This window comes from Neovison vison, chromosome X (genome assembly GCF_020171115.1).
Source record: "Neovison vison isolate M4711 chromosome X, ASM_NN_V1, whole genome shotgun sequence".
Classification (NCBI taxonomy): Eukaryota; Metazoa; Chordata; class Mammalia; order Carnivora; family Mustelidae; genus Neogale; species Neogale vison.
The window spans coordinates 88266867-88278848 of NC_058105.1; the positions used below are offsets into that span (position 1 = coordinate 88266867).

The 11982-nt window shown below is 43.5% G+C and overlaps 1 protein-coding gene across 2 annotated transcripts in view; it reads right to left on the reverse strand.

Moving 5' to 3' along the window:
* Positions 1-646: 646 nt before the first annotated feature.
* Positions 647-11982, reverse strand: part of CCNB3 (cyclin B3) — a 51273-nt gene continuing 39937 nt past the window's right edge. For both annotated transcript variants that reach the window (XM_044235425.1, XM_044235424.1), the window contains exons 8-12: positions 9361-9498; positions 5845-6000; positions 4894-5043; positions 1044-1174; positions 647-822 (exon numbers count right to left, since the gene is read on the reverse strand). In XM_044235425.1, coding sequence (XP_044091360.1) covers positions 750-822; positions 1044-1174; positions 4894-5043; positions 5845-6000; positions 9361-9498 — 648 coding nt within the window. In that variant the 3' untranslated portion in view covers positions 647-749. The remainder of the gene's footprint in view (positions 823-1043; positions 1175-4893; positions 5044-5844; positions 6001-9360; positions 9499-11982) is intronic.

Genomic DNA, 11982 nt, shown 5'->3' on the forward strand with positions numbered 1-11982 from the left:
TGGGCAAATGGTTGATGCCTGCATTCATGGGGCATCTCACCAATTTCACAGATGGAAATTTCTCCTCTTGACACAAGGTCCAAAAAAGATTCTGGCATGCCAATAGAAGCAGCTTTTCAAATTTAGACTCTAGAAAGCTGCTTAACTATGAAAGTAGGGCTATACTGGGGTTAAAATCCTAATTCCCCATCTCTTTGACATCCAGGAAGAAACAAAGAAAGCAAGCAACCTGAGATGGGGACCAAATGGTATTAGCCCACACTCCCAGCTGCCCCAGATCTGAACACTGAGGCCTGTCTGTCTGGTAGAGCTCTCTCTCACTCTCTTTGAACGGGACACCCACCCAAGGATCCTCCTTGTATAGACTCAGCCTTCAATTCATACTCTAATTCAATTCTTCTTCCCATGAAGAGAAAGTCTCCAATTAGAGAAGGAAATTGGATAACTTAACAAGGAAAAACATCCCTGGGCTACACATGGGGCTCCTGAGCAAGAAGAGGGGACGTGAGCCCTTTTTACAACAAAGATTCATTTTTTATTAAATTTCTAATCAAATACTATAATAATTTCTTTTCTTTCATAAAAAGCTAAATATTTACAAGACTATCAATTTGGGAAAAGATAAACAAAAGAGTAAAAAAGAAAAGTGATCAAAACACAAATTCAAAGACAGAATAAATAACAGCTTTTTTCAATGCCTGCCTGGCCCTGGGGGCCGCTGCCAGCATGCCACCTCCTCAGCCTCAGACTTAGCAGTAGTTCAGCATCTCCTCTAGCTTCAACATGTCCAAGGGGGGGATTTTGGTGACCTCGAAGAAGACCCTGCAAAGGAAGAGGGGTCAGCTTAGCATAAAATAAGCCAAAGAAAACAGAATCCTTGAAATAAGTACAACATAAAGACCCTTGGTTCCCTATGTTGGTTTAACCCTAGAGTAGAAAGTAAGGCGAACAGTACTGAATCTTTCTTTTTCCTTGAGTGAGGCTAGTCTGTGCCTCCTCATGGTTGAGCACAAACCCCTCCTCAATTGGAGCTTGGTACTTACTGGTGAGAATATTTGGAATGCACAGTCTTGAGCTTGTTGCAAGGACGCAATGTCAGCAGGGTGTTTAGCTGCTTGACCAAGGGGTGAAGATCAGAGGTTTTGTAGCCACTGTAATACTCCAGGGCAGGAGCCTGGAAGAAGCAAAATGAACAGTGACTTTTACCACAGAAAGCAGACCCTTCCTCTATCTCTACTATCCCAAGTCCAGACTTTGTATACATGGCAAAGGCAGAGAAGATGGTTAAACATTTCAAAAACTCATACAGCACAGACACTGACCAGTAAGTATAGAGAACTTCCTAGAAGACACTAGGCTCCAGCTGCAAACTAATGGTATGGCTATCCAGATGTATGTAAGTACCATATAACCACAGGTACCAGCTGGATATTAGCCCTGGTTGTAGGTATTCGTGTAAGCTGAAATCCACTAAAGAATCTAAGGAACATAACTGACTTTGTAATTTACTCACTCTCAGGTCAAGAGCCAACGGCCAGGCAAACCTCAAAACAAACTTAAGATCCCAAGTCAACAGACAACGGGAATTTAAGGTAGTTTCTCTTCTTTGGCTCTAAGAGCTATCGCTCCATGCATTTATTTTCTCATTCAATTTTATGGATGCTTATTATGTGGCAGAAGTGATACAGCAGGGCATTTAAGAGTAAAGGTTCCTGAGGCAAATGACTTGCACTCAAATTCTAGCTCCACCAACAGCATGGACTTGAGCCAGTTATTAATTTCTTTGTGCCCCGGTTTCCCACTATGTCAAATGGGGATCACTACAGTAATTGCATCACAGAAGCAGATGAGTTAAGGTGTGCACACAAGGCACAATGGAACAGAGCCTAGCACAAAGTGAGTGCCCAAACGAGGCTAGCTAGGATTACTAGTGCCAAGCTCCTGCGAATACAAAGATCACCAAGTCCCCTGCTCCTAAGGAATGTGTAGTGGGGGAAATATCCACGCACACAGAGAATTACAGAATGTGTGGGAAAGTCTACGATGGAAATGAGAAAGGGACACTGGAGAAACAGAGCAGAAGAACCCATGAACTTTGGCCAGGAAAATCACAGAAAGCTTTGTAGAAGACAGCCCATCTACAGTGGGTGGAAAGACAAGTGGGAGCTCCATAGGTAAAGAAGAGGTTTATTCTATAAGGCAGTGGTTTTCTAAAAGTGTCTTAAATTACTTTCCCCAAACTCCCTTTCCCCACCCCCAAATATCTTACATGGTAGCCCAAATATATACCTGGAATTGTGAGTGAGAGCTAACAAGCCCACCAATTTGGATCCCTTCACTTTTTACATGGCCCGGGAGACACTTCTACAGGAATCCCAGGGCCCTATTGAATATTGTTTAGAAACCAATGCCACCAGTAAAGGGCAATCATTGGCATGCTGAGCGGGGAAGTAACACATTATATTCGGTGTGTCAAATAAAATTAATGGAACCATTGTCATTGCACAGGTTCGGGCCCCAGTGCTTCATCTTGACTATTATGAAAGCTTACTAGCTATTGTTCCCACTTTTATACTCAATGGTATTCCCACTTTTATACTACCTCTCATTTAATTCACCTTCTGTACTGCAAACCAGTGCTGTTTCCACAACACACAAAGAGGAATAGGTCACTCCCCTGCCCCCAAACCTTCCAATGCCTTCATACAAAGTAGGTCTCTCCACTTGGTATCATAGGTCTCTCACAATCAGACTACACCCTACCATTCCGGTCTCATCTCTCACCACTCCCTATTAATATATCCTCTGCTCGCTTTATAGGAAATGCTTTATTCTGCCCTAAATACATCACACTCTTCTCATTGCCTTCACATCAGGTCAATTATCATTCCCTTTACTAGAATGTCTTCTCTCACATCTCTACTCATCTTTCAAGACCCAACTCAAAAGTCACCTCCGCTGTGAAGCCTTTCTTCTCTATAGAAGGAGTATACATAGCATAGAGGCAGTGGGGCCATCCTACCTGAGTTCAGATCAGGGCTGACGCTCAGCTGATACTCACTGGTGCAACCATGCCAAGGGTTAAAACATAGAACTATTTCTATACTGGCTGGCGGGCAGTTTGCTGCCCTGAGTCCCTCAGTTGTCCCTCTCAGCACCTACCACATTTCCCCAGGATCTAAAGATCAAAGCCTGGCACAGCATGGGGCCTCTCCAGGGCCACAGTACCAAAGCAATGGCCACATCAATTCTGATGATACAGTAGATAACCAATTTGAAAGCTACCCTTAATCCCCAAAGACTAACTCTGCCTCTCATTAGCAAAACATAGGAAGTTATTTCTTATCTGTAGAATAGGGATAACAGTACTGATCTTATGAAGATTAAATGAGTTAATATACAAAGTGCTCAGATCACTGTGTAATCACTAAGTTTTAGCCATTTTTTTTCCTTTTCATCATCATCATTGCCATTTACTGAATGCTTTTTCTGTCCCAAGAAATTTCAGTATGACTTATCCAAGTTCATACAACTGTTTATAGCAATCTCAGTACAGAGAGGTTTTCCCAAGAGTAGTGGCTACAGGACTGCCAAGTTGGAGGGGCTTACAAGTGAGTTTTATTTGTACTGGAGAAGGAGGTTTTAGGGACCTTCCTCTTCAGAGAAGACCACTATACTATACCTCGGAGTCCCCCATTATATACAAGGACAGTTGCTTTCATGACTCTGGATCTGTGCTTCTCAAATTCTGTTCCAATGAGCTCTCTTGGGGAAGTGGGGGGCAACCTTGTTGAGGAGACTGCAAGGGGCATGGGTGGACTGGGGTCAGGTAAGAAGGGAGCCCATCCTACCACCTGTTGCAACCAGAATTATTTCATATTTCTGTTTTACAATATCATGTTTTCAAGTAAGCTTTCTTTGGAGTAAAGAGTACTGTGACTAAGGAAAATAAAATAAAACCCTTTAAGCAGCCAGGCTCCTAACACGTCCTAACTCCTAACATGTCAAAGAATTTATAGCAGTTCATGGCAGTTTTATCACTGAGTTTCCCATGACCCCACTTTACACCTTCCACCTGAACTGACCCCGTGTTTTCTTGCTTTTAACGGATGTATAGGTGACATATAATACTATATTAGCTTCAGGTGTATAACACAGTGATTCAGTGTTCATATATTACGAAACACTCACCATATAAGTGTAGTCACCATCTGTCACCATACAGTGTCATTACAATGTTATTGACTATACCTCCTATGCTGTACTTTACATCCCCAAGACATATTTATTTTGTAACTGCAAACTGTACCTTTTAATCCCCTACACTTATTTCGCCCTTCCCTCCCCGCCCTTCTCCCCTCAGTAGTTTGTTCTCTATATTTATAAATCTGTTCCTGTTTTGTTTTGTTTTGTTTTAATTTTTTAAAAGATTTTAATTATTTATCTGAGAGAATGAGAGAGTGAGAGAAAGAGAGAGAGAGAGCACAAGCTGGGGAAGCAGCAGATGAAGAAGCAGGCTCCCCACTGAGCAGGGAGCCTGACATGTGGCTCTATCCCAGGACCCTGGGATTATGACCTGAGCCAAAGGCAGATGTTTAACCAACTGAGCCACCAGGTGCCCCCTGTTTTGTTCTTTTAGACCCCACATATAAGTGAAATAATATAGTATTTGTCTTTCTCTGACTTATTTCACTTAGTATAATATCCTCTAGGTCTATTCATGTTGTCACAAATTGTACGATTTTATTCTTTATGGCTATGCAATATCCCTCTGTGTGTGTGTGTATGTGTGTTCACACCACATTTTCTTTATTCATTCATCCATCAACGGACACTTAGGTTGCTGACTCTGTGCTTTTAAAGCTCTACTCCATGTCCCCAGCAAGTGTTTACCCAGTGTCCAAGCTTCTTCATGTAGAGGGCCAGGAGGAAGGAGCCAGCTGCTAGCTTAGAAGCCCTCTCCTGGACATAGTCGTATTCTTGCAGAGTCATCTCACAGATGAAGCGGGACAAAGTCAGCGTCTTCATGCTGGCACGGAGACACTAAAGGTAGCAAGAAGACTTGTTCAGCAATCAATTCGGAAAAGCAGCACCTAGCAGAAGACCCTCTGTACTCACTCTCTCCAGTTATCCCACCTCAGGCCTAAATGGCTCTCTGCCTGAACAATTCACTTCTCTTGCCACCATGACTCACACTAAGGACCCTACGCCCAAAAGCACAGAATCTTTCAGGCAGGGATTCTGAAATCAGCTACCTTTAGAATTTTTAACCAAATTATCAAGTGTCCTTGTGGTACCTTCACCCAACCTCCCTTTTCTTTGTAAGTTATCCTTTTAAGAGCCAAAGCCTTCCAATTATAACTTTGCACCTGGCTCCACCCCAGAAATAGTCCATGCTCCAAAAGAATTTCCATTTTCTTGACTGAATCTTTTTTAGAAATTATAACTTATAAACACACACATAGAAGAAAAGTACACACATGTACTTGCAGAATAAAATAAATAATTATAAAGTGACCTCACCTGTAACCAATACTAAGATGAAGGAAGAGAACTTTACCAGCATCTCCTCCAACTTCCCACATGTCCCTTCCTGATCAAAGACTCTTCTTCCCCTCCTCTACACTGCCTTCACCTCAAAATATAAAGGCACACAAAGAAAATCTTCAATTTTGTTTCTCTCACACTTCATAAAGATGTTCAATCTAAGAGGGTGGATTGAAGAAGAAATTCACTTCGCCCCTGTTGCCCCTTTCCCTTTCCCTACCATTCAAGCAGCCATTCTGGGTATGGAGGGGACCAACCCAATAGTGGGAGAATGAGGATACGCCTCTTCCCTCTTACCCTAGCATATCTGCGCAGGAAATGATAGGCGATGGGAATGTTGATATCAAATTTGAGAGTTTGCAGGATGCTGATTTCCATGGTGAGCATCTCATCTCGCTGATAAATATCATCACAGATATATAGGAAATCATCCACACAAGGTGGGCAGGACTCCTACAAGTGGGGAGGAGAGATAGTCAGAACCAGGCCAAGAAAGCCCACTGCTCTGTGCTTTGAGATAAAAGGCAGTGGGGGAGAGAAGTGAAAGATAGGAGGCAATAACATTTCCCAGCATAAAACTTCAGGCTCGCTCTGAGAGCAAACTTCTGGTTGATTTGAGTAGCCCATCTGAAAAACAAAATCAGAGACAGGAGAGATCTGCCCCCAAAACTGCACCACAGGAGAGAGAATCAGGCCTTGCGACGGGTAGATTCTTACACTCTCTGGAGTGGCTTAATATGGCACAGGAACCCAGAGCAATGATCTCTTTTCTAATGAGTGAAAGCTGGGAATGGGAAATCTAAAACCTGCTCTGGGGGAAGGGAGGAAAGAAGACAACAGAAAGTGGAGCTAGCGATGAAAAATAATATGGCACTTTGTTTCGCAGTCTAAGAAATGAACAAGGATGTTTGGGAAGGGGGGTGCTCAGGTAGCAGGCAGGGAGAGACAGGCAGACAGGCACGGAGAGAGCCCAAGCAGAGACTGAGGACTGCAGGGGGTTTGGGGGAGGAAATGTTCATGGGGGCCAGACTAGGAAGATCCAGACCAGGCCAAGGGTGAGAAGAACCCTTAACTGGGAAGCACCTTATTATGTCCTGCCCTCTACAGGGTGAACCATGGTTTGGGGGAGAGGAATAGGAAGCGGGAAGACTCCCGAATCTTTTATCCAGCTGTATCTAACTGCCCACCCCAGCATTCTTTCCACACCTTTCTCTGTCTTTCTATTTTGAGATCGCAGACTAGATTAACCCTTAGATTTACAGACAAGGAAATTTAGGCACAGAAAAAGAAGGCAAATTTCTCAAGTTCATACAGCACACTAGGAGCAGCACCAGGACAAGAAACTCTCCCTTCCTTTGCCCTACTCACTAGTGGTTCCTTTCTTTCTTCTCTTCTCATACCATCTCCACACTTCCCCTTGCAAAAGTCTTTCTGTACTTCTCAATCCTGTGAGAGGAAGACATCCCTTCTCCAAAAAACATAGTGGGGACCCTTCATCCTGATAACCACAACAGGGGTACTCTTGGATCCCAGATTTGCTAGGAAGTGCCTCTTTGCACTTTGTTCCTCCTTCGGCTGTCAGTCAGGGACCCCCAACTTCTTTTTAATTCTCTTGAGGCTAAGGCATGGAGAACTTAATACCTTAATACTTAATACCCTGTGCTAAGCCACAAGGATGGCCCTAGAGAGGAGAAGGAAAGAGGAGGGAGGAGGAGAGAGAAGGAGAACAAGGAATGAGCCAGGGAGTGTGTAATCAGGGAGGGAAATGAGCCAGAGAGGGAAGCAGCAAAGGAGGGAGCAAGGGAGAGAGTGAGAGAAGAGGAAGGGAAAAAGGGAAGGAGGAGGCAAGAGAGGGAGGAAGTGAGTCAGGGAAGGTGGGTAGCAAGGAAAATAGACAGGGACAGAGAGAGAAAGAGGATAGACTAGAGCAAGTGATAGTGGTTGGGAGGAAGCGAACCCTCCAGAGGAGAGGCAGCAATCAAGAGGGGGAGCTTGGAGGGAGCAGAGAGTTGGGGGGGCAAGGGAACCAGGGAGCAAATGAGTAGGGAAGGAAGTGAACCCAAGAGGTAAAATAGTAAGGAAAGGAGGAAAGGCAGAAGGGGGAAGAGAGAGAAGAAGCAAGGGAAGAAGGAGATGAGAGAAAGAAGATGGGAGGCAGCTAGAATTAGAGGGAGTCATGGTGCCAGGGTACCAGGAAGCAAGGGTGGGAGGTAGAGAGGGAAGGAGCACGTGAAGAAGGGAGAGAAGGAATAAACAGAAAAGGGAGGAGGGAAGGGATGGAAGAAGGAAACAAAAGACAGGAAGGGAGAGCATGAAAAGAATGAGGTGGGGAGTGAGGAGAGATGGGACAGAGAGAAGAGAGCAAAGTTAGGGAAAATAAAGGGGTGGGGGGGAGGAGTAAGGGAGGGAGGAAAGAGGATGGAATGGTCCAGAGGGAGGGAGGGAGATGGAAGGGGTAAGGTGGCAGGAAAAGAGACACAGAAGGAGGGATGGCTGGAAGAAGGGTAGGAGAAGGGGAGAGAGGGAACTAGGGAGGGAAGGAAGGAGTGATACAGGAAGGAAATACAGTTTGTAGTGAATGAGTGCACAAGGCAGGGATGGAAGAATCAAGGGAGGGATGAGGGAGGGATTGAGAGAAGGCTGGAAAAAGGAAGAGAGCTAAGGAACAAGGGTAGAAATAAAGCAAGGAGGGAAGAGAAGAAAAAGCTGCAAGAAAGGGAGGCAAGTAAGAAGCAAAAAGGGAGGACTGGAATGAGGGAGGGAGGGAATACAGGAGTAAGGGAGGCAAGAAGCAAGTTAAGGGTAAAGCTGAGGAGGGAGCAAGTCAGGGAGCACGAAAACAAACCCACAGTTCTGAAGCTCTTTAAATTCAGTAAAAGTTGCTACCCCTCTGCTTCTAAACCCCAAGATTTCACACAAGTAGGCTATCCATGGAAATATCACAGTTGAACAGGATCATTTAGCATCTGAGGAATAGGAAAGACTCAGAGAAATTAGATGGTTTACATTTATGAAAGAAAGGCCAGCAGGGCACCTGGGTGGCTCAGTCAGTTACGTGGCTGACTCTTGATTTCAGCTCAGGTCATGATCTTAGGGTCCTGGAATCAAGCCCCACATGAGAGGGAGTCTGCTTCTACAGTCACCCTCTTTCTCTGCCCCTCCCTCTATACTCTCTCCCCCTAAAGTGAATGGATAAATCTTCAAAGAAAGAAAAGAAAAGCTACTTGCTTTTATAATGCTACTTCAAAAATAACCATTTCACCCAGACTCACTACCATCTGTAGCAGGCCATGTACCCTTAAATGTCTCCGGCACTGAGGTTTGGAACTGCTTTCTTATCTACGCAGTTCAAGACTATGCAGTGGAAACTAGGTGAAGATGAGGTTGGTAGAAGAAGAAAAGAGGGCAGGGTAGGCAGAGAATTATGGATCAGAAGGAAGTACTTAACTAAGCACATGCCCAAATACACACATCTTCAAAGAAGAAGTGAAAGAACCCTGTGGACGCCAGGAAACCAACATACCACCCTTGCCACCCAACACCAGCATCCCTCTGGGGAAGACCAACCAAAAAAAGGTAGGAGATATTATTTGTGTGTGTATGTATATAATTATACACACACACACACACACACAGGTGCACATATATGCAAATGTAAATGTATATATGTGTGCGTGGGTATATCAACATGTAGATGATACATACGCATATGCCTACATATATTCCCATTTATGTATACAAACACATACATCTATATCGGACATTGCTAGAAACTTGATTATTTTTCTCTAGGCTCTATGAACTCAGGCTCACCTCAAATTTTGCTGCAATCAGAAATGCCGTGGAACCAAGGAGTTGTAGCTTGTCCCTCTTGCATACTACCTCCATAAGGTAGTGATCCACCAGTTTCACTGCCAAGTACAGGGTCTCATGACTCATCTCAAAGGTCATCTGGAGGAAGACACAAACAGGAATCTGCCATATGGTCCCACCCCAAGGTCACAACCAGTAGATCTAAACTATCTTGTCTGTGGCATTGAGGACAGTGAAACTACCAGAACTGGCCAGCTGAGACTCAGCTACAAATGTGGGAAGTGCTTCAGCTAGGTGCCTAGCTAGACCTCCTGTGCCTCTAAGGACCCCAGCATTATCCATCCCTACACATTTAGGTAGATGACCAGTCCTATAAATTAGAGAGAGATGCTCTGCCTTCTCTAAGAGCACCTTGAATGAACACACCCTCTCTCCTTGATCTCCAATACTTAGATTCTTGCTTTCCCCATCTGCTACTACATTATACAGTGAACACCCCCAAAGAGATCATGTTCTTTTACCTCTAAAATACAAAGACTCATTTATTAATTTATTCATTCAGTAGTGTCTCTTCCCAATTAGATACGTTATTAGAATATATGGATTGGGGGACGCCTGGGTGGCTCAGTTGGTGGGACGACTGCCTTCGGCTCAGGGCGTGATCCTGGAGTCCCGGGATCGAGTCCCACATCAGGCTCCCAGCTCCATGGGGAGTCTGCTTCGCTCTCTGACCTTCTCCTCGCTCATGCTCTCTCTCACTGTCTCTCTCTCTCTCAAATAAATAAATAAAAAATCTTTAAAAAAAAAAAAAAAGAATATATGGATTGGAAGAAAGTACCAATAGCACCATTTGGAAGTGAGCTGAGGGATTGGAGAAGCCAGAAAGAGATTAAAGCATTAGTAGTATAATCCTCCTTCCTTTTTTTTCTCTTGTCTGTCCTTGCCTTGCCTTTACCAACTCCAAGAAATTACCTCCTAGAACTCTAGATCCAGTGTTAGTTCCAGCCCACACAGCATCTTTGAGCAAATTAGAGAAAAAAAGTGACATCTTTGGGAGAATGCAGCCCTGCAGGCACACATCTTATCAAGTAAATGATACCTTTATATGAATTAGCAAACGGTCCCTCTGCCTCAAGGCAGAGCAGCTCCACAGCCAAAACGTACAGCTTGACAAATGGTATGAGCTGGATTCCATCGCCCACTTTTGTCTTCCCTAGTAACCCTGTGTAGGCACAATCTACACTACACACAGGGCTCCTCCCAGTCCTCAGTGATTCTTCTTCCTCTCAACCCCTTAGGTTCTTAGATTCAAGAACAATAAAATCTATACTTATCCAACATCTCAACCAATGCAGGAATCTTCTCTTTAATGTCTCACCAAATAACTGTTCAGTTTCTGCTATAGGACCTCCAAATATAGCCTGATCTCTCTTTGAATGTTTTTTTTTTTCTTTGAATGGTTTTAATGGAAAATTCTTCCTTATACTGAGTAGAAATCACCATCCTAGTATAATCTCCTTACTTCATTGGGCCTCCTTTTATTTAGGCTACTCTTACTGACTGAAGCCTAATTGTCCAAAGAGTCGGCCAATAAGAAGCACTAAGGAAATAGATGATTATCAGAAGATGGCTGAATACATCAGTTCAGCATTACATTCAGTTCAGATGCATTACATTTCTGAGTAACATAAATACCAAGAAGCTGTTCTTATTGTTCCTGGGATATGGCCTTGGATCTTCTCAGAAATCCATCCTTACCAGCTTCCTATTGCAATGTAAAAAAGTATCACACACTTAGTGACTTAAAGCAACATAAATTCAATTATCTCACAGATCTCAAAGTCAAAAGTGCAAAATGGGACTCACTGGGCTAAAAAAAATAAGGTGTTAAAAGGACTGGGTTTCTTTCGAGAGGTTCTAGTAAAAAAAAAAAAAACCCTTCTTCTAACTTCTGTGAGCTGCCTATATTCCTTGGTTTGTGGTCCCTTCCATCCTCAAGGCCAGCAGTCTTTCTCACACTGCATTACTCTCTGCCTCCCTCTTCCACACGTAAGAACCCTTGTGATTACACTGAGTCCATTTGGATAATCCAGGATAATCACTGTATCTTAAATTTGGCTGAATATAATCTCAATTCCATATTCTATTTTATTTTCCCTTTGCCACATAAAGTAACATATTCATAGATTCTGGGGATTAGGATATGAACATTTTATTCTGCCTACCACATTTTCCAAAGGAATGTCATAAGAGATGGAGAGAGTTCATGAAGATTAAGGGTAATGACTACCACTTTAAGTATCAAGAAACTGAGGTCAAGTAATTACCAAAAAAAAGGACAGTAAGAATGAAAAGTAGCAGTTCTCTGAGGATGATACCTCTGTGAGTAAATGACAAAGCCAATGCCTACATAGCCTCTTTCCAGTACCTCTCATAAGCACTTGGCCACCCATGTAACACGTTGTTATGAAATGGTTAACATGTAAAGTATGGGCAATATCTGAATGAATGGCTGAAATTTGGAGTCAACAAATATTTGAATCAGCAGCAGGGTCAGTGATAGCAATCCTCCTTCTTTGAATATAAGACAGTACTCTTCTAACTCGGGACTATGCAGAGCAA